Source organism: Nelumbo lutea, chromosome 7, assembly GCF_056320005.1.
Source record: "Nelumbo lutea isolate HS-2025 chromosome 7, American lotus-T2T, whole genome shotgun sequence".
NCBI lineage: Eukaryota > Viridiplantae > Streptophyta > Magnoliopsida > Proteales > Nelumbonaceae > Nelumbo > Nelumbo lutea.
The window spans coordinates 12,519,388-12,542,267 of NC_142690.1; the positions used below are offsets into that span (position 1 = coordinate 12,519,388).

Here is a 22,880-nt window from a genome sequence, read left to right on the forward strand (position 1 = left end):
TAGTGTCTTTGTATTGGTTAATGGTCTTTTCTCTTTGTTTGGATGTATTATTTATTTTTAATTTGTTTTGTAAGGTGGATTGAGATGGTGAGATTGTGTGATTTTTACTTAGGGTCCATTTGATTTGCAGTCAGAATCAGAATCAAAATTGAAATCCTTTAGAATTAGAATCTGAATGGTTTGTTCCCATAGTATGTTTGATTCAGATAGGAATAAGAATGAGAATTGGAATTATTAAGAATGCAATTTTATTCCTGAGAGGCAGAGAATGACCACCCAACCAAACAAAATTGAAATAGCCCATTCCAATTCCGATTCCAGATCCCTATTCCTGTAAATCAAACGGGGCTTTAGATTTTTGACTTTTTGCAGGAAGTTGTCCCTTTCTGCACCATTTGGGAGGGCTTGTAGTAGCTTTTAGTGTTATATGAGCTGAGAAACCTGACTCATGATGCCATATGTTTGGTAAGAAAACCCAGAAAATTAAAAATAGGTTTCCATGAGTCAAAAAAATTCGACTTTCCCGGTGAAGCAATCTTTCCTTTTTTGGTAAGGAAGATAATTCATTAACACAAAGAATAACCACAAGCTGGAAATAGACCACACAGCAAGAGGAAAAAAACAACACAGCAACAAAGAAAAAGAGAAAATAGAAATAGAAACTGACAGACCAACAAAGTACTACAGTAGATCATTTCTAACTTTTCTTTAGACCAAATTTAGCCAACATATGGGCTACTTTGTTTGAATCTCCTGAACACCAAGTTACCAACTGAAACTAACAGACCTTCCAGAGTATTCTTCACCCACACCAGATAAAATTAACTGATAATTGTTTGACTCAAAAACGACCTTATCCAAACTGAAACGCACAACAAATAAAACAGCTTCAAGAAGAGCTTTTGCTTCAACTTCAAGGGGGGAGGAAGCACAAGAGAAGCCACACCCAGCTCCCGGTGAAGCTATCTCACATAGCTTCTCTGAAACTGAAACAGTTCAGTCTTTGCAGACCAAACGGGCTCTTAGGGGTTACAACTTAACAGTGTCGGTCTCCAAAAGGCCCGAAACGTCAAAAGGTATCGTATCGTCATTTTGTATGCCATATACGCGTTAAAACTTAACAGTTAAACTTCCGTTCCGCGTGAATTTCACCCGGAAAATGAGAAGTAAACCCAAGCCCAAGGAAACCTCCTGCACTTAAAATATGTTAATGGAGCAGAACTCGAAAAAGTGGTACCGTCCCCTCTCCTCCTCCATATCCTTTCTCTTTCGTCATTTTTTTTTAAATTAAATTTTTGATCGCAAAAGTGGTTCAACTTTCCCTATCTCTCTCTGTATCCGGTTTCATCATCAATTAAAGTAAGTGGGTCGTCCGTCCCTCGCTGGAAGAGTCTCGTTCTCGGCTCCCTTCGCTGTACGTTCTCTCGAGATCCCTGCCGATCACAACCTACATACAGCCAGGTCAGATATCTTATTCACCGCCCCTCCCTTTTCGATTCTTATTTCTTTGCGCTTTTGCTTTTCGTCCGATATCTTCTTTACTTTTCTGGATCTGTTTTTGCTGTGTCTTTGAGGTTCTTTGATACCCATTTTCTTTCTTTTTCGAACACCCTTTGCAGCATTGATTATAATTTGAGTCCTTTCTCCCGTCTTCCCCATCTGGGTATGTCTGTCTTGGCCTGATTTGCAGACCTTTTTCTAGATAAGCAGGACATACGAGTAGATGAACCGTCTTTTGAGTGGGTTCTTATCGAATAATTCATGAAAGCAGGGATTTTGATATGTTCTTGTTTTACTTGGTGAGAGTGGTTTGGGTCCCCAACTGTCATTGACTCTGATTTTTAATTTTACTGTTTAGGAAATGGCTGACGACGCCAAAGAGGGTCGAGCTTCTGGGGAAAACAATGCAGTGTCCAATGATACAAAGAAAGGGGGAGAGACTATCAAGAAGCAACGAAGAGGAATACTTTCTCGGGTTTGGGGTGGAATTTTTAGAATACGAGGGGAGGATTTTGAGAAGAGATTGGAACATATATCCAAAGAAGAAGCTTCTGTCCTTGCAAGGATGAAGAGGAGATCTCATAGTTGGCGGAGGACGGCGAGAAATATTATCGTCTTCTCTGTGGTTCTTGAGGTAAGACTTTTTGGCGCCTTATGTGCCTAATTCTGTAAGGATGGCATATTTTGTCAAGTTAATGGATCTGTGATGCTATTCCTGATCATGATATTTCACCATGACAGAACACCCCTTACTATCTTTTAACTTTGTATATAGTTTGACATTTTGTTGACTTGATGTAGATGGGGAATGGGATATAATGGACTGCAGTAAAATTTTACTTGTTCTTTCTTGTACCTGCTCAGAAGACATATATGAAAGAGGAAGATGATAAAAGAACTGGATAAGGGCAATCCGTTTTGTCAGAAGTACAAATAAATCCTTTTATTGTAGATTTTGGAAACTATGTGGCTGCAGGTAGCAGCCATGTTCTGTAATATGAATTAAAATGGAGAAAGTTAACCACTTATGAACTACAATTTGGAAGTAGTAGTGCAGGAAATTGATTGAAAGACATCATCCTTAGTTATGATATGTTGATGATATAGATGTGACTTACAAGATTTGTCAGGGACTTGAGGTGTTAGATATGGAAAAAGTCTAGAAATGTGGACAAGGCCATGCATATGCATAGACAAATAATCAGTCAGACTTGTAGTTAGGTTTATCTGTTACATTAGTGCTTTTGAATTTTATGTTTCCAAATCTAAAAGAAAAATAATCCCAATATGAATTGCATAGTATGTTGTTATGTACATTTGAGAAAGATAGACACATCTATCTATGTTTGACCTTGTTTCCAACATGTGGAATGTGCTAAGTTTTACCAAAAAAAAGGAATGTGTGTTAAGTGGCAGTATATCTCTGTCAAAGGCAACATTCTAGTAGGAAGAAACTTAAAGATTGTGGACCTTTTGTTTGATGTATATCTGTTAGTTAAGGAAAAATAAAGATCATGGAACTCCTAACCAAGGTCTATATACAACTTTTTAACTGTAGTTGCAATTTTTTATTTTTTAAGCAATATGAATGCTGAATCAGGGCTCCAGATTTACTTTTATTCAAACATTAGAGCTATTGTTAAGATCATTACAAGGGTAGAAAATATTATTTTTTGAATATAAAATGGTAGAAAATATCATTAGGAATAAGGTGGGAGCTAGGTGGCACAAAATGAACCACCCAAGCAATTGATATACGAAAGTAAAGAGAAAGCAAATATAACATAAGGAAGATGGCAGATGGGAGCACCTTCCATCACGGAAGAGAATTTTTTGTGGAAAAATAGAGATTATATGTTCACTTATCAAGGGCAGAGGAAGACTGAGCCTGAATGCTTGAGACACAGGGAAGCTTTCAAGTTTTCTCTCTCCTGCCCATGGAAACCATTGATGCTATTCTCCTCTGTTCTCTGTTTCTCTCGGTTCATTATATTGGATGTGGTGTTTTCTCTAGAATAAGATTTTGGTAAGACCTTTTTTATTTGGGGGGGTGGGGAATTCATTCGCTTTGTGCACTTCGTCTATCTGAATCTCCTCCCCTTCTCGAATGAACTCTTCCTCTGAATCCTTGCTCTCTTATCCACCAGCCTCATTGTTGCTATTCTCGTCCAAACTCATACTCATAGTTTTCAAGGTGCCAAGGTGAGGCTAGGTTACAGGGGGGTGCCTTGTTGCTTAGCCACACAAGCGATGGATCTTATTAAATAAAACAAATGAATCCCAAGGTAATTCCCTAGGTTCCATGGCAACCACTGACCATCTTTCACCAGTAATTATTCAATAAAAACCATGAATCCTAGGGTAATTCCATATGTTTCATAGACAAGATGGATGGTTCAGATGTTTTATGTTTCTAGGAGAGGAAAGATTCATGCAACTAAAGAACTCACTGCATCAAACTGCTTTATTAGCAGCAGATTGCAAATATTCTGCAACCGTTGGTATAGAAGGAAACTCTAACTTCTCTTGATCCTCAGGTTCCATCAAGTCTAGTCTTTGAGAATTGCAAGAATAGCTTCCTATTTGGATGGAGGAAGCACAACCATTGCAGGAGGTATTACTGACTCCATTGAGCCTTCAACTCCTTGGTTTGGTGAAGAAGCAAAGCAACACTTGAGGAATTAAAGCTCTCTTGTTACCTTTTCTTCTATCTACCTTAAATCCCCAACCTCGAAATTCCTTTTAATCTGAAAACCTCAATGTTCTGCTTGATTCAACTATTCTAGGTCTACACCATGCATGAAGAGTTACCCCAAACTCATCTGATAGGGATTGCACAGCAGACATCAAGATTTAAAGAAGAAAAACAGAAGTGCCAATAATTCTACGGCTTAAGAAATGGTGGTGTTAGAAGTGTTTTAGGAGAGTGTTGTACAGCAAGGTTGTTTAGTTGCATAGCTGTTAGGAGTCATTGTTTTCTGTTTTCAGTTGGTATTCCTAAGTGAAGTAAGAGTAGGCTTCCTAGTTGGAGAACCATTTGCTTTTTTATGTTATAAATATTGGTCTATTGGTTGTTTCTCAAGACAGAGTGAATAAATTTTTTCTTTTGATAAAAGGTAAGGTAAAACTTTATTCAAATGAGCCTGAAATGGCAGATTACAACCAAGGCCCCCAAGACAAGGAGCCAAACACAATTTAACATCTACAACCAAGGCCCCTAAGGTAAAATACAGAAGTTTGTTTCTTTGTGTAGATGTGTGATGCTTCCTATGTTAGGGTGAGGCCTAAACCCGCTATGAGTGATTCCTAGATTTCTTTCTCTTTAAAGTTTTCTGCTGTGCTACATCACCATCATTTTGATTTTTTCATATTTATTGTGATGCTTGATGGCTTCCACAAATGAACCTCATCTTCTGAGTTGAAGTATAACATCATTTTAGCACCTTCAATATGGCTGAAAATCTCCAGAGCCTCAACTTCTAAAGAAATGATGAAAAGAAAATTGGAAGGATAAGTAGAAAGTGGAGGCATGGTTCAAAGTATCAATACGCCTCTGTGTATCGGCAGAGGCGTATCGGTACTTAGATACACGGATTTTTTTTTTAGTTTTTTATTCAAAATTTGGTTTTTGGGGAGTTAAAAAAAGAGTATTTTTTATTAGAAAAGAGTGGGGTCCCGAAACACCTGTAAATGGGCGTATTGGGACCCAAAAGATATGATACGATACGCCCGATACAGGGCGTATTGTATCGATTTTTTGAACCTTGAGTGGAGGTTAATATTCTCATGATTTATGAAATAATGAATTAATAATTTTATGAGAACGGTTTGCTTGGATTGTTGAAATTAATGGTTTAATATGCTATTGTCTTATAGGTTTATGTCTTGGTGTTCCTTGATATGTTAATATCATTATTTTTTTTATAAAGTCCATTGCTATTTCTTCATGTTTGTACTTGCTCATTTCTATCTCAACTAGGAGAACAACCTAGAAATGTAGATTTTTAGTCATTCAGATTCATAACCTAGATAATGCCTAGGGTATGAGGCGTCTACTCCACCTTGTTACCACTACAACAATGTTTTGGTCTTAGATTTACAATATTTGGAAATTGTTCATCTGTATCACTTAGTGTCTGTTTTAATGAGACAATTTTCTTCCTAACGGTGAGCACAGTAGAATTTTGTGCATGGAGTCCTAATGGGTTCCCCCCTCCCCCACAATACACACACAAAAGAAAAGAAAAAAAAAAGAAAAACTTGCCCATGAAGAAATGATTCATAAGAAGATTAGCACCTCTGGCATGAATTAGAGGAGAGACCAATTGTTAAATCACTCTTATTCTTGCATCTAGATTTGCCAAATAGGGACTTTATAAGTGTCTTTTTATATATTGCCATGTCTTCTGTTTTTTGGCTCCTTGCTTATGGCATGGTTTACTCAGAATTGTGGCTTCCCTTGGAAATTGATGTAGAAAGCTTTCTTTGAAGCATTTGGCAAGAAAGGGAGATCTTACAGACGGATCTACTCTCATTCCATCTTGGAGATTGTTGATCTTATTGATGTCGGAATTGCACATTAGAGGGATCACAGTTGATTCTATAATGTGGTATTGGATATATATATCACTAGATACTAAGTTTTTGTTGGTCTTTAGTATTTGCTTTTTAGGAAGTCAATGAATGTTTGCCATAAAACATGGGTCGTTCTGACACTACTGGTACTGTCAAGAATACTGGTGGAGTTTCTCATACTGTTAGATCATTTTGTAGTATCCTGGTCTAATTGGTATTGGGGTCTCAACTTTCAAGTTCATCTATGTTAACAGGGTGGATAAGGGAGCATCTCCAGTGGGTCCTGGGTTCTCATGAGTGTAATATCATCTTGTAGTATTCTGGTCCAATTGCCATTGGAGTTTCAATTAGATCTTTGATGATGCCCCTTGTTCAAGGATTCAACTTTCAAGTTTATCCATGCCAACAGGGTGGAAACTCTCTTGGTAGACTGCAGCTGATGGGTGGCCCTTGAATGGATAAGGGAGATCTTCAGTCAGTCTTGGGTTCTCCATTGCATTTGAGAGGGTCCTTTATTGGTGTTCATGTTGGATAGCTTGTTATCCCCCAGGATAGTCCTGGCTTGTGGATGCCCCAGGGCAGTTCATTTTTCATCCTTGGGATAATCATATTGTATACTCTGGGCTTCTTTATTCTGTACTTTCTTTTGATCTTCAAATATATTTGTTCATTGTTGATCGGAAAAATGAGACTGGATCTCTTGAAAGATAGCACACTGTAAATACTCTGAAAGCATGGCATCCAGTTACACATCGGAAACATATCCTCACAAATTTAACATACATGATATGTGTATGGGAGATATTCCTGATGTCTGGTTGGATGCCGTGCTCTGAGATTTTTTCTTTTGGGAGATCCAGTCTTGAAAAAGAAGAGCCATCGCACTTAGGGGATACATTGGATAAACCCTTGGGCTCTTTTCATTTATCTTTATTTGACCTTTAGAGTCTATTCTTGCTTGAGGACACCTATGATGCCTTAGTAAATACATATTTTGTGTAGAAATTTTAATTTACTTGGGAGCAGTCTACTTACTACAGTTGCATTTTGCAGGTTGTTGCAGTGAGTTATGCCATCATGACAACTAGAGCACTTGATTTAAACTGGAAGATGAGGGCACTTCGGGTTTTGCCGATGTTTCTTTTGCCTGCTTTATCTTTTCTTGTTTATTCAACACTTGTAAACTTCACAAGAATGCGTAAATATCTTATTCTCTACACCTTACATGGTTTTGTCTTTTTATGATTAGATTTTTTTTTCAGTTGTAGCTCATTTTCTTCTGTAAACTGATTTATTAAATCTGTTTCAAATGATCCACATACTTTTAGTTTTTCCTTGTAATTTGTTATTATTATTACTTAATATGGATAGTAGTTCTGTCATACCTTTTAGAATACTCAATGGTTAGCTTTTTGATTTCGATGCTTATAACTTTTGTTTCTTTTAGGAGCATTTTGATTTTGTTTTGATTAGTAACTTCTTTGTTTCTTTCTTAGGTGAAAAGCATGAACATTGCAGTTTTTGAACCATTGGCTGTTCTTTGGAAAGATATTCTGCATTTGGTGATTAAATGCATCTAGTTTCTCTTGGATAGTAGTATATTGTGGTGCTTTTGAAAGATTTGTGCATCTCATTACCAATCATCTACAATTTTTTTGGGTAAATTGCTGAAACCTCCCCTGAAGTTTAGTAATTGAAATCACCTCCCTTCAATTTTCTCATATTGTTGCAAGTAGAAATTCTCTATTAAAATCCTCTAATAAGAGGCATTGAAATGTCCAAAATACCCATGCAGTTACTATTGAGGCTGATTTCTACAGGAAAGCAATACAAACTTTATGAACAACAAAAAAAGAGAATTTAAAGTTGTAGTTTTGCCTTTGAGCGATTGATATGTAGGGCAAACTTGGAAAATTCTAACAGAGGGGGTTTTGCAACTATATGAGAAATTTCAGGGAGGTGATTACAATTACTAAACTTCAGGGGAGGTTTCAACAATTTATCCTTTTTTTCCACAAAATTATTGGCTTTCCATGGAGGCATAGATACAAATTACTTTTTGTATGGATTCCTGGTTTCGACAGCACACCTAGAACCTTATATTTCATACTATGCATATCTGCAGTTGATAGGAAGGACCAGAAAACCCTTGAAAGGCTGCGTGCTGAAAGACAAGCAAAAATTGATGAACTTAAAGAGAGGACAAACTACTATACAACACAACAGCTCATTCAGGTGATGAAAAGAAGCATCATCTCTACATAACCACTGCAGTCTCTATTTTAATATTATGCTTATGCTAGTATCTTTTCAAATTATCTAGTATTTTGGAAATGCATAAATGTGTCTTCTGTATGGGGTGTTTACCGAAAGCCATTGTCAGTGCAGAGATATGACCCTGACCCAGCAGCAAAAGCAGCAGCTGCTACAGTTCTTGCGTCGAAGTTGGGTGCAGATTCAGGCTTGAAGTTATATGTTGGGGATAGTGAGTCCAAGATCAATGTTGCATCAGTATCCAGCAACGATATTGAACTTGTGCAATCTAGTGGGCTTCGAAATCGGAAAAAACCTCAAGTGAGATCTGGCAGTGCAGTAAGCACGATGATGAATCAACCCATTGATGAAACACAGCATGACTTGGGGGTTGCTGGTGCTGAGAGTCCCATGCAGAATCAAATGGTTGTTCAACACCACCCAAGATCAACCATGCAAGATGGAGGATGGATTGCTCGAATTGCGGCCTTGCTTGTGGGAGAGGATTCAACACAGTCTTACGCACTTATATGTGGTAACTGCCATATGCACAATGGTGAGTTGCTGGCATCCTTTGGTCTCAGTTTCTCCACTTGTTCTCCTTTTCTAGTACTTGGGTTCAGTCTAACAGGGGTCCCCTTACACTTGTGTAAATAATACCCATAAATATCAGAATACACATGTGATGTGAGGACGCCTTTCAGATACTGAATAGAAAATGTAGGAGATCTGGATCCCCCTTCCTTGTCAGGACACTTGGGACTGTTTCTTAGATGAAAAATATTATTTGACAGTTATTTGAATGATCCATATCCATTTACTGCAGGGCTGGCCAGGAAAGAAGATTTCCCATACATAACTTATTACTGTCCGCATTGCCATGCATTAAATAGGTCAGCAGAACAGAAAGAGCATGATAATGGCTCCAGCTCCACCAACATAAGCTCCCCAACAACCCCAACTAGTGGTGATGTAGTTAAGAGTGTCAACAGTGCCACAACAGAAAGCAAACTCATGACGAGCGAGCAAACAGTCGCTGTACCGACAGCTGAAGGGAGTGAAACCAAAGCACATGGGGATGAAGTTAATTAAAGACAGTTTTGTATGTTTGCACTTTGAAAAAACTTGCCTTTGCCTTTTCCCTTTCTTCTTTTTGCTAGATATTAGACTAGTATGATATGTTAGGTCTAGTACTTTCCTTTCTTGTTTGTGTCACTTAAAGTCACTTGACATTTTATACGATATGAGCCATATACATTACACAGTGTTCACTTGTAAGTAACTTCTCGTTTGCAAGAGTGGGGAGTTAATTTTGTAGGAGGAATTAGACTTTTTCTTCTCTGTTTTTTATTGTTTATTTTTTGAAAAATTACCTGAAAAGAATGATGGTGCCAAATGTAACTTTTAAGATTAATTTTCCTATTGTCTTGCTTTTAAGGGTTTACCCAATACGGCAGTATCCATTCTCTTCTGATATACTTGTCGTCTCAAAATCCTCCAATCCTTTTTCCTCCACTCCGTCGGCTATGGATACGATACTGATACTTGTCAAGTCAATAAATTTACGGAGGAATACAGGCAGGCCCATTGCAGAATTCTGATTTCTACTGCAAATCTACAACATTTGTAAATGTCAATTATCCTTACCCTATGCACTAATTCCTGTCGTTGAATTAGCATCAATTCCAAACTGGCACCTACCTCAACTGCACTTTGTGCCTATGAGTTCCAATCCTGGGCTGAACTGTCATTCTCCCATAAATTTATCCTTTAGGCTGAACGGCACAGTACACCAAACTAAGACACTCTGACATTCAACTTGATTGTTTCCCTTAGTTGATCCTAAACATGGTTGTTCAAAGTATCAATATGCACAATGAACAAACATTGGATATTTCTTCTACCAAGGATCAAAATTCCACTATGTATCGGTCGATATATGTATCATGTTGGAGCCTTCTCGATATGCCCCTATAAGGGGTGTTTCAGGTTGGCAAGTGGTTCAGAGGGTAGACTGGCCTTAAATCGGCCCTTCTAAACCAGTTTTGAAAAGAATAAAAAAAAAAAAACAATACTGATAAACAATATCGATGCCGGCACATTAGCCTGCATTGATATTTTGAACCCGTTAGTATCTTAGGTTTGTTCTTTGAGAAGAATCTAGGCATACAAATGTATAATTTGGTTGAAATTGGACCAAATCTGGATGAAAAAAATGGATTCATTATTTTTCTTTCGATTTTGAGGAATATGAAGTAAAGGCACTTGGCAAGCCCGATTCAGCCCACATTCTCCAAATCATTCCCTATCCCGATGTCCCTCTCGTAATTTATTTCCACAGCAGAGGTTTCATCCTCCTCAACAGTGCATCTCTACCATTCTTGCACTCATGTCCTCACGTAGCCACTAGTTCGGTGGCTTGGAGAAAGTGTAGTAGTGGAGTTGGTTGTTGAGACTGATGTCAAACAAATGGAAGAGAGAGAGGAAGAAGAAGAGAAAGGGTGTTGTCATTAGAGCTATGTTTTAGTCACTGCCTTTGCTCGGATCACTTGCATTTAAACGAGATGACGATGGTAAGTAGCGGCACTTGTAGGCTTATAGCAACGGAGAGAGAGATGCTTACCTGTATGGAATAAGCGAGAAGAGGTCGAGGAATTTCAAATAGAGTTTGGCCCCAAAATGTTGACATTTTGGTTCGTAATTTGCTTGGAAACATGTAGACCTAAAATACAATAACAATTACAAAATTGTAGCGAGGGTTACAACACCCGGTTAGAACTTGAAAAGTAAACATGTAAATTGTTGATACATCCAAGTAAAACTGGCATATTTATCCATAATTGGCTGCACTAGTATCTTTTACACATTGTTTCTAGTATTATATCATATATATAAATATTATAATATTATGCATTATATATATATTAAATACAACAATTATTTTATACATATATTAAATATTATATTTATATAATATAATATGTTTAATGTCATAAGATTGAAACCCCTCCCTCAAAAAAAAAAAAAAAAGAAAAAAACAAGATCGAAACCCAACCTGCCATTGGACTGGGCCCGGGCCCGGGCCAGAGCCCTTAGCAAGTTTAGCAATAGATATGCTAATTCTAAGCCAGCCCCAGTCCGGCCTATCAAAATTGGATCTAATTAAGGGTAGTGCTGACGTAATCATAGACACTACCGTTAGAAGTTAGAACCCAATCGGAGAGAAATATATCTCACATTATAAAATTCACAACCATGTGAGCTCATTGATGCAGCCGCCGGAGATGCACTCCCATAAAGCCCCAGGCCCAACTTTCTTCTACCAATAATACTAGAGCACAATAGGTCTACAGCATGGTGTGCCATTTCTTCAATTATGAGCTTTTACCAAAGGAGATAAATAATACTAACTTGGTTTTTGTTCCAAAGAACACCCAACCAATGGATGCAACTAGTTATAGGCCGATTAGCCTTTGCAACGTGCTCTACAAGATCATTTCCAAATAGATAGTCATGAGATTACAACCAGTGTTACAGGAGATTATCTCACCATTTCAGACAAGTTTCTAAACTCTAAAGGAGCGGCAAATTATCGACAACATTCTTGTAGTAAGGGAAGTTGCTCATATGATGAAAGCTCAGAAAAGAGGTAAAGGATACATAACCCTCAAGATTGACATGTCGAAAGCTTTTGATAGAATGGGGTGGGAATTTTTACAAATCATAAAATGAATTTTCCTAGTAAATGGTGCAATCTAATACATGAATGCATCTTCACTCCCTCTTTTTCCATCAAATTAGGAGGTGAAGCACATGACCACTTTCATCTCAAAAGGGGCCTTCATCAAGGAGACTCACTCTCCCCTTATTTATTTATTATTGGCATAAAGGTTCTCTCCCAATTGTTAAACAGTGCAGCTACTTCAGGTCTCATAAAAGGTATCAAATTATGTCGTAATGGCACACCTATCACACATCTTTTCTTTGATAATGACTGCATACTTTTCTGTAAAGTTGATCTACCGCAAATCAAGGCCCTCACAGAAATACTTCATAATTTTGAGAAGATATCAGGACAGAGAATCAATTATGGGAAATCAAACTTGATGTTTAGCAGAAATGTACCGCATCAGCATCAAAAGTTCTAGTCAAAAGTTCTCAAGGTGAGTAAATCCGTGTCCGTCACTAAATATTTAGGTTCTAGAGTGGAACTAAATGCCAAAAATCAGCTTTCCAATAAAGAATTCCTGGGCTGCATACACTCTAGAATTAATTCATGGAGCTCAAAGCTACTCTCTCAAGCGGGAAGAACCACACTAGTGAAATCAGTCATACAATCCATTCGAAACTATTCAATGGCATCTATGATTCTTCCTAATACATTTCATACCCAATATGATAAGCTCATAAGGGACTTTTGGTGGCAAGCTGAATCACATAGTGTTAAACACACTATCTTATGGCAAAAATTATGTCTTACTAAAGCAACTGGAGGATTAGGTTTAGGAAGAGTCTTCTAATGAATAGAGCTATGTTCAGCAAACAGATATGGAGGTTGTTCACACAACAGAGTAGTATATGGTGCAAATTAGTTAAGGAAAAATATTTTTCTAAATGCAATCCCTTCATGGCAAAGAAAGGGCAGCAAAGCTCTAAATGGTGGAAACAAGCTCACAGTTTATTAGCTGATTTAAAGCCAAATCTACTATGGATTGTAATGGATGGCTCATCCATATCAGCTTTTAATGATCCTTGGGTATCAATTATTCCAAGTGGAATACCGACACCAAGTCCTACACAAATAAGACTTCAAATAGATCTAGAAAGGGACCAATTGATTTGGAAAAGAACCAATTCTGGGCTTTTTGCAGTCAAATCTGTGTATAAAAGTTTTCTCTCTTTATTGCCTTCTCCTTCAGCCCCTGGAATCTGCTTTGGAAGCTTAAGATCCCTTGTAGATGCCAAGTTTTTGTCTGGAAAGCGTTATGGGGTGGTGTATTAACAAAGGACAAGTGTGCTAAATGGCTATCTCCACATGATCAAATTTGCTGTTTTTGCTTACAACAGCAAGAAACTTTTCATCATCTCTTCTTCACATGTCCTTATGCTAGGGCTGTTTGGTGTGAAGCACAGATTGGGATCAATCTAGACGCAATGGTGACGCAACCTCTGCAAAATTCTGTGTAGTGGTTTACATAATATGGCAAGCACGCAACAAGAAAATATTTGATGGAGTTGAGATGATGCCTTCTGATATAATAAGCAAAGCCAAATACTATCTCTTCGGTGATAACAATCAATTGGCAAGGGGTATGCAAGCACAACGCATTAACATGATTGGAGTAGGGAATTGTGCTACTCTTCACATAGATGGCTCATTTGACCCAAACACAAGTGCTGCAGGATAAGCTTTCGTTCTTCAAGACACCGGTAGAAACCTCACAATAGCAGAAGGCAGAAGTTGTTGGGCCGTAGAAAGTTATGATGCGGAGCTTCGTGCCTTAACTAGTGGTCTAGAAGCAGCCTCAACAGCCAATGTGATATAACAATATACTCTGATTGCCAAAAACTGGTTAATCTCTTCACAATTCACACCAGACCAAGTTCATGGGTAGAATAGATGCACTGGGCTCACATCCGGAAGCTACTGCTTAGTTTCCAATGGCCCATCTTTTTGCTTATTTTGCTTGTAAGGGTAAAGTCCATATCATTCTACTACCCAAAACCATGCAAAAAAAAAAACCCAATTAGCAATTTCCATTCCTACAATCTCTCTCTCTCGGCTTTTACTGTCACTTCAGTCTCTGTTGCTACCTCCGCAAGTCGATCTTTTGGTGCTGAAGGCTTGTTCAACCCGAATAGAGCATTCAATTTGATAATCTGAATACCTGTGAGTCCATTTTCTTTTTCTTTTTTCCTTCCTGTTATTTATGATTATTATTTTTGTAGTTCTGATTAATTTTGGTGAAAACCTCTAAGTTAGTATAATGTAATAAAAGTTGTGTTTTCGTTCTTGCATTAAAGCTTCCTTTGTGTCTCCAACCTCGAACAAATTTAGGGCTTTTAGTTTTGGTTGCCGCACTAGTCAAAGAAGAGGCCCAGAACCAAGAAACTTAGTTGTCTTCACCTTTCCATTTTTTTGCTTCTTTATTCATCAAATCTTTTTGGTTTTTGAGTTCTGTGGTCATCGTAAAGAACTCTTGGGTTTGGAGATGGGAATCTAAGATCTGGAGGAAACGTCTATATGGATTTCCAAGAGATTTTCAATTTCGAAGCAGATTTCAAGCTGGTGAAGACATTGTTGCAGAGGCTTAGCAACTAGCGGGGCGCCCTCATTGAGTTAAATTTCTTTTCGGGTTTCAGATTCGGACATTTAGTCTCACCATAAAGTATGAAATTCTGTAAGAAAATTAATTTTAGATGTTGGGTTTTAGAGATGCAGAGATTTCATTGGTCTTGATGGGGCTTTTCTTTCTGACAAGTGACGAGTAGATAGAGGATTTTGCAATTTCTGATTTGGGTTAGAGAAAATGTTGAAAATAGCAATTTGAGGCTTTATTAATGATACCAATATTCTTTTCCAGTGATGTTATTGGTTTTGAGATTTATTTTGTAGTTGGCTCCTTTTGTCTGAGACTCTGAGTTGAGATATAACCAATGCTCTGATAGTGTTTAGGAGTAGCTGGTAAGGATGATTTATAACGAAGGATTTATAGAGAATTGAATTGCCAAAGTGGTGGGTTTAGAAATTGAAAATTTTATTGATTGTTCTTTTTTTTTTTTTTTTTTTGAGTGTGTGTTTGTCTGTTCGAAAATGTTGGGGTGGATGCTAGTAGGTCGTGGATTGATGAGGTACAGTCAGCCATATGTTTCTAGTACAGATGAACTCGAGGGTGGTACATGCTTAAAAAAACCATCTTCAATTTCAAGGGCTTATATGTGGATTATTTGTTATGGAGAATGTTTATTGAACCTCCTATGGCTGTTTGATATAGCTGTTTATTTGTTTATTTGTTATGGAGAATGTTTATTTGTTTGCTTTGGTGATTGGCAATGCAATTTGATATAGCTGTTTAGGAGGATGCCCTTGTACCTTGGGATGGTGGGTATTATTTAGAATTCTGTGATTTTCTTTCAGGAGGATTTTTAGTATTTGATGATTCAAGATTCCATCATGTGAAGTGGCTATATGATGACTGTTATCATAAAAAAGTACTAAAAGGGCAGCCCAGTGCATGAGGCTGTTTCCAAGATTTGAACCCTGGTGACCCAAGTCGCAATGAAGTAGCCTAACCATTGCACCATGGCCCACCCTCGGCTAACATAAAAAAGTACTATCTTTATATTATTTAAACAGTTTCTCCAATTGCAACTCTTACTCAAAGAGAGAATCTGATTTGATCATATGATACAAAGCATATCAGTCTTCCTCTGCTCCTCATCTTTTCTTCTTTGCAATTGACTTCTACTGAAATCTCTATTTAATGTAGTGTGATTTAATGTAACTAGGATTTAAGTTCTTGCATCAATATTTCTTTTGTACTTCCAATCTTAAAATCAGGGTTATTAGTTGTTTTTTTTTAGGTTATAACTTTTATACAAGAGTTTCTTTGTATTGACTTGCCTAATAATTTAGTTCTTTCTATTAGATTTTTTTTGATAGGTAACCTCAATTCATTTCATTAATATAAACAATCATGTACAATAAGGATCCAAGAAAAGGGGTAAAAAACCCCCTAGAAAACAACAATTACAGATTAAGGAAAGACTTCATTTCCTAAAATTCCAGCTGCATATATGGGTATTGATTTCATGTTATATGCTTATATCGGGGTTCTATATCTAGATTTTGAAGTAAAATATCATTTCTCAAGACTTATTTATTGCGGAATTTAATTAATATCTTAAACCTACAGTTTTTTTTTTTTTTTGTTTTTTTAGTATAATCTGTTAAAACATACCATTTTGTATGTTTTAAAAGTTTTAATTATAGAGTACATCTAGAAAGAGTCCAGATTTAGTGCTTTTGAAATTGAAGGGGTTTTCCTTTGAACTCAAATGATTTAATGACATGTAAAAAGTATGAACCACTTGACCTGCTGCTGAGGTGCTTTTCCATTTCACTTAAAGCTTCTTATCATTTAAAAATTAACAAGTATATCGTTTCGTCTTTTCAAGATGGAACTCAACTGAAATCTGAAATGTAAAACCTTTGCTACCCTCTTTTGGAAACAATACCCAAAATAGAGCCAATGTATGGCAAGTCCACACCAAACCAGTAGCTCTTGAACCAACAAACCAAAACTGATTTCCTCTTGTTTATCAGTGGAGCTAAAATTTCTGAGGTAGGTTTCAGTGAGGTTTTCCCTTGATTTTAACACCTCAGGCAGAAACCGGTCAAGTTATCTTGAATTGTGGTTATTGTCAAAGACTGTAAGCCTGTAACTCTTGAAGAATTTTAAATTCCATAACCACACAAATACAACATTATCAAGTCATCAACAGAAGCCATGGAAAAAGTTCATTAATGGAAGTTCAGCAATCACAAAAGTCAAATTTCAGAATTGAAGCCACATGAGTTCATGTAGGATTTCAGAAAAGGAGAGTCACTTCTCCTACATTGTGCAGGCATTTACTTACAAGTTTTTCTTTCTTTGTTGCTTACAATCTTTTTTTCTTTTTTGTTTCTGCATTCTTTCACCATTTGTCATTATGTTTGGTTCTGGTTTGCTGGTTTTCATAGCAAAGGTTTCAATATAGTTACTTTGAAAAGAAGATATGTGAGAATGGAGAGAGTACTTCAACAAGGTGGGAGCTACCACAAAAATTTATTCTCTGTTTTTCTATTCCATGTCACAAATCTTATTGGCCTCCTCTCTGCATTGCTTGTACTCTCTTGTCCTTAATGTGTATACCTCTTCCAGGTGACAACCTCTCCTGATTTCTCCTCTATTGTCTCCTTACCTAGGAAGCTTGAAGAAGTTGGTTTTAGCTAGGATGGGCTCCTGACTAGAAGTTTAGATACTCATTGAAATAGATGATGGTGGTGGTGGTTTTGGAGAATATGGAGCGAAATTTAAAGGCTCTAAAAAGAGTTAGAACTGGTTATCTGACTTTATTTGATGCTTTCTATTTTTAATAGCAGAAAGTAAAATAGGGAAGAGAAAACAAGAAGTATAGGAGAAGAGACAGTTGCTGGTTAATCACTTTTGACATGGCAGCATTTGAACTGGACTTGAAGAAAAATCACTTATTCTGATGCACTGGATCCGGAGTTGATATATAAGTGATCATGCAATATATTGTGTTGTATCTAGTAAGTATTCTGTTTGACATTGGTATGGTAGGCATATACTAGGGGTCCAACATGGGTACCCAAATTGAAGATTTTACACTGCCTTGGGCTTGGGTCCATTAAAAATGTAACTTTGCATATATTGCATGGTCACTTATATAGGCTTCAAACTTATCATATACAAATATGAGAGCAGGATGGACAAGATAGAAGGGTGCATATGGAGTCTTATGTGATAAGGAGAATACCACTTTGATTAAAAGGAAAATTTTGTAAAATGAGCAATGTTGTATGGAGCAATGTTGGGAAGTCAAGACAACATGTTCAAAAATGAGTGTGGTGGGAATGTAAACATTGAGATGGATAAGTGGGAAAACTAGAAAATATAAGGTTAGAAACGAGCCTTTTTTAATGAATCTTGGAGTAGTTTCAATAGGTAATAAAATGAGGGAAAGTAGAATAGGAAGGTTTGTTATGTGCAAAGAAGACCATCTACAGAATCAGTAAGAAGAAGTGATTTGTTACAAGTTCTTGGGGCTTAGAAGAGCTAGGGATGAAGACATGGGTTGAATCAGTAAGAAGAAGGTTTGTTAATTTTTTAAGATGTTCAAGAACATTTGCTTATTGAGAATTTGATAAGCATGATAGATCCATCTTTTTAATTAGTGTGGAATTCAATAATTGAGTGATTTTATAATGGTTTTCTTAACAATTTAATAGGAAGTTAAATGAACATATAATAAACCTAACTGTCAATACATATCAATAAGCGCATATCAATGAAAATATAATAATTTTTTTGGATTGGACTAGCGACCCAACTTACATCAACACAACTTCAATCAATAAGAGCATTCACAACTAAAATATCTTCAATATATCCAACGATTTCATATCAGAGCATGTAATAAACTTAACTGTCAAATTGCAAATTCATTTGAGTTGTCCACTTGGTTAATTGGTCAAGGTTTGCTTAACCATTTTGTTATTATTAAAATTTGAATTCATAAAAGACTTATGGTTATGCTTATGCATTACAATACACTAATGACCCACTAGCTATAGATCAAATTTCATTGGAAGTCTCTGATTCAAGGTTGTGTTTGGTTTGTGGGAAGATTTTGATTAGATGGGAAAGGGAAAATGGGTGGAAATTTTTCATGTTCCATTGTTTGGTTGCAAAAGGGAAAATAGTGAGAAAATTATCCCTAGTAACAATTATTAATTAATTAATTAGTAATGCATTTATTATTTTATATTTTATTATTATTAATTATAAACATTTTAATGAAATACGTTTATAATTAATTAATATTGATAATTATCTAATTAATTATTCTTTAAGAATTAATATTGTAAAATTTATTTTATTAATATTTATTATGAATTAATTAGTAATATTATTTTTATTTATTTTTATTTTTAATTATTTTTGTTGAATCACTAATTAGATAAATAATAAAATCCTTATTTCTTTATTCATTGTTCACTTAGTTAATTAATTATTAACTAGTTTTTGAAACGTTTAATTAGTTAATAATACTTTTTTTATTATTTATTATTAATTAGATATTAATTATTGGAAATTCATAATTAAGTAGTTAATGGTTTGAATTAATTAAAATTTTACATTTTATTAGCTTATAAGTTATTAATAATATTATATTTTTTAATAACCATGACTTAATTAATAATTTCATATTTTAATATTAATTATTCATATATTATTAAATTAGTTTTCATCAATAAATTATTTATTTTAATTTATTTTAATGATATTATTAATTATCAAATAATTATTTAATTATTAAATACGAATTAATACTTTTTTTATTAATTTGATATTAATTGTTGATTAATCATTAACATTAATTAATATGCTACTTTTTATTAGTCTATTTTTTGTTTTTAATATTTTATTTATCAATAGTTATGACTTAATTAATTAATTAATAATTGTTATTAGGGTTAATTTTCGCACTTTTCCCTTTTGCAACGAAACAATGGAACATGAAAAATTTCCACGTATTTTCCTTTTTCCATCCCATCCTATCCTTTCCTATCCCACCAAAATCTTCCCACAAACCAAACACAACCTTAAATTAGAGACTTTCAATGAAATTTGATTTGTAGTTGGTGGGCCATTAGGGTATTGCAATACATACCTATAAGTCATTTATGATTTCAAATTTTTATTAATAACAAAATGGTTAATCAAACTTTGACCAGTTAACCAAATGAACAACTTGAATTAATTTGCAATTTGGCAGTTAAGTTTATTACATGCTTTGGTATGAAATCGTTGGATTTACTGAAAATGTTTTAGTTGTGAATGGTCTTATTGATAAGTATTGAAGTTGTGTTGATGTAAGTTCGGTCGTTAGTTCAATCCAAAAAGTTTATTATATGTTCGTTGATATGCTCTTATTGATATGTATTGACAGTTAAGTTTATTATATACTCATTTAACTTTCTATTAAATTGTGAAGAGACATTGTAAAATCTTCCAATTATTGTATTCCACACTAATTGAAAAGCAAGGATTTGTCATGCTTATCAAATTCCCAATAAGCAAAGATTCCTGAACATCTTAAAAAATTAGGCCCTTGTAGTTAGCAGCTCATCGAAATTTTAGGTATTTACTATTTGGATTCAGCAAAGGTTCTAGTATTAAATATGTTTGGATCAACTTTATTGACCTTGTTGTCGGAGATCTTTGGTGTTTATGGTGATGGAGAGTTCAAGTGGTGCTCATTATAACTAATTATTTGTGGCTTGAATTGTTTTCATTTGTTTTTAAGATTGTCTTGTGAAAAAGTAAAGAAGAGAAGCATCAATTTTCACTTCTACATCCCTTTGTCTGGCACGCCCTAGGTTGGGTAGCAGCCCTCGAGATTGGATAAGAGAGCTACCATCTCCTTCAACTCCCAGTTTTGTAAGTTCAACCTTGGATAAGAGGGCTGCTATCTCCTTCAACTCTCTGTCTGAGGTTGGATAGTAGCCTTAGAAACCTATAGACTATGCTCCAGGAGAAATCACACCCATGGCCTGTTGAATATGTTGAAACATGATGAAAGTTTTTCACTGGTCCAATTGTATTGGTGCTTCCAGAGATGTCATATTGGACTGAGTTGTGTATGGATACAATTACTAATTGCCATTCTTCTGAAAAGAAAATTTTGAAGTTTCGAGTTATATTACTCAAGTATGGTGGTCTTGGAGAATTATAAGAATGACATGTTGTGCTCCTGGGGTCCTTTTTCAATCCAGCATTCTTGCCAACTATATATTACTCATCTCAACTTAACTCAAGAGATCTTTGTCCCACCTATATAGATTGGCTACATGAATCCTGTTTCGCATTCTTCTCTTTCTGTCTTTGTATGTGCCTGTTTGCATGATTTGGTGGGTGAGTGTTACTTTAAGTATCAAAGCTTAGTCTGTATTGGAAGTGTTGATAAGTGGTTTTTAATCTTTGAATCATGCAAATTATGATAAACTGATGAAAAATTTCAGTTAACATAGATTCCATTTTTATCGTCACTGAAGTTATACTCTTTCATCACCCAAAAACAGCATCAGTCTCAAACCTTTCTAAGGTAAACTAAGCTCCTGCATAATTATTGGTAGTTAATCCTTATATTGATTACGTGCTGCAGAATCTGTTGAGTGACAATAAAGCGAAACCATTAGTGATGGCAAGCACACAGGCTCAAAGGCAGTTGATCCTTCAAGATGAAAATCTGGGCATTGCCATAAAGGTATTACAGCATTTTCATTATTGGTTTCATTTTGTGCTGTCAACAAGATTAATTTGGTTATTCATAACCAGATTGAAAATTTCTTTTCTAGGGCCTGATGTTGATGGAAGGAACATAAGTTCTAAAGCAACCATCAAGAAAGGCAAAGGGGGCCTTGGCAACATTACCAAAGGAGTTCAATATAGTCAAAGAAGCATTTCTACATGACCCCAGAAAATGCATAGAGAAGCAAGCAACGGCAATGGACCATTATTTTTTGGACATATTTCTTTCAGATCATGGTCATTACATGACTCTGACATGTTAGTATTTATGGAGGAGTGCTAGTTAATGAGTTTGTGCAACTGCTGTTAGTAGGGTGAAGATCAGGAGCATGGTTCAAAGTATTGATGTGCTCAAGTTTCTAAAATGATCAATTCTCTTTTCTTTTTTGTTTTTTTAGTTTCAATCAGTGCCCATCTTATCACCTTAAATGCACACCTAGTATTATTATTTAACCCTGAAAGCCGATATATATATATATATACAATCAGTATGATACGTATTTGATGCTTTCAACCATGATTGGGAGTTGACAATGATGGACATGCTTTTTCATGGGTCCCACTTTATCTTTTGGGTGAAGATGACTGAAGAGTTGCACAAACTTGCTTACTCGCATTTCTCTTATCAGAATAGCATATCTTTCGGTGTTTCCACATGAACAAGTCTTTGACTGTGTAAGCTATTCACTTGCAGATTTAATTTCTCCTGCTATATCCATGAAGCCTAAACAAGCAGCAGAGGTTTAGTATCCTTAAGTGGATTCTGGAAGTTTTTACTTTTGTTCTTTTTTTTTTTTTCAATATTCTCTACTTTTATATTTCTAAGCTCCATGCCAAGTAATATGCTTTTTGTTGCAGACTATGCTGAAGAGTCCTTGGAGCCAGAGCCAGAACTGCCATGGCCTGTATTAACTGTCTGGTTGGATTCTCCAATTCAATGGGACACTCCTCCTTCCTCCCCTTCGCAATTTGATCCAGTCGAATTTAGCCTAAAGCCAGATGATGATATCAGTGTTGGTTCCTAGGTTGCTCCAAGGATATCTGCTTGGCATGCCATAGTGGTCTCTCAATCATGAATGGCTATGAAATCAGCTCCTTGTTCAAATTTCAGCCCCAGCAACTGCAGATACTAACTGAACAATCTCTTTTGCCTTGCCATGAACCGCGCATTTTGAGTAGAAGCCAATATTATGTTGCAAACTTGTGATTTTTGAAGCTTCATTAGATCCATAGAATCATGATAAGATTTTGATAGAGGTGCATTTTGAAACGTGAGTAAAAATGTGATCGGTCAATTTATCTCATTGGTTATTTGTAAATTCCCTGGAAATTATACAAAGAGACCTTTTGTATTTCATACCCAGATGGGACATAATGCAGATGTTGCTTTGTATGAAGGCTTTGTTGAGCCCCCACCCCACTTTTTCTTTCCCTACAGCAATGAGTCCGAGT

The 22,880-nt window shown here is 35.9% G+C and overlaps 1 protein-coding gene and 1 long non-coding RNA gene across 5 annotated transcripts; both read left to right on the top strand.

Moving 5' to 3' along the window:
* Nucleotides 1-710: 710 nt before the first annotated feature.
* LOC148845144 (uncharacterized protein At2g24330-like) lies at nt 711-9,669 on the top strand. 4 transcript variants are annotated; one of them, XM_088953764.1, is made up of 7 exons: nt 877-1,233; nt 1,361-1,461; nt 1,859-2,134; nt 7,129-7,273; nt 8,201-8,310; nt 8,464-8,884; nt 9,155-9,669. In XM_088953764.1, exons 3-7 carry the CDS (start codon nt 1,862-1,864, stop codon nt 9,418-9,420), a joined length of 1,215 nt encoding a protein of 404 aa, XP_088809890.1. In that variant the 5' UTR covers nt 877-1,233; nt 1,361-1,461; nt 1,859-1,861; the 3' UTR covers nt 9,421-9,669. The 4 variants fall into 4 exon arrangements, with proteins under 4 accessions (XP_088809892.1, XP_088809890.1, XP_088809891.1 ...); XM_088953765.1 differs by having other exon boundaries at nt 883-1,076; XM_088953766.1 differs by lacking the exon at nt 1,361-1,461 and having other exon boundaries at nt 711-1,076.
* A 3,378-nt stretch (nt 9,670-13,047) lies between these two features.
* LOC148845145 (uncharacterized) lies at nt 13,048-22,825 on the top strand. The gene is made up of 5 exons (XR_016101789.1): nt 13,048-14,218; nt 21,283-21,384; nt 21,476-21,665; nt 22,123-22,169; nt 22,287-22,825. It is a non-coding gene; the product is annotated as an uncharacterized LOC148845145 (long non-coding RNA).
* Nucleotides 22,826-22,880: the final 55 nt, after the last annotated feature.

Bases quoted from the DNA above. Each gene is read 5' to 3' on its own strand.
- LOC148845144 (XM_088953766.1), top strand. From the start codon at position 1,862: ATGGCTGACGACGCCAAAGAGGGTCGAGCTTCTGGGGAAAACAATGCA. The intron at 8,311-8,463 runs GTGATGAAAAGA...TTGTCAGTGCAG, and splicing joins CAACACAACAGCTCATTCAG to AGATATGACCCTGACCCAGC. The intron at 8,885-9,154 runs GTGAGTTGCTGG...CATTTACTGCAG, and splicing joins TAACTGCCATATGCACAATG to GGCTGGCCAGGAAAGAAGAT.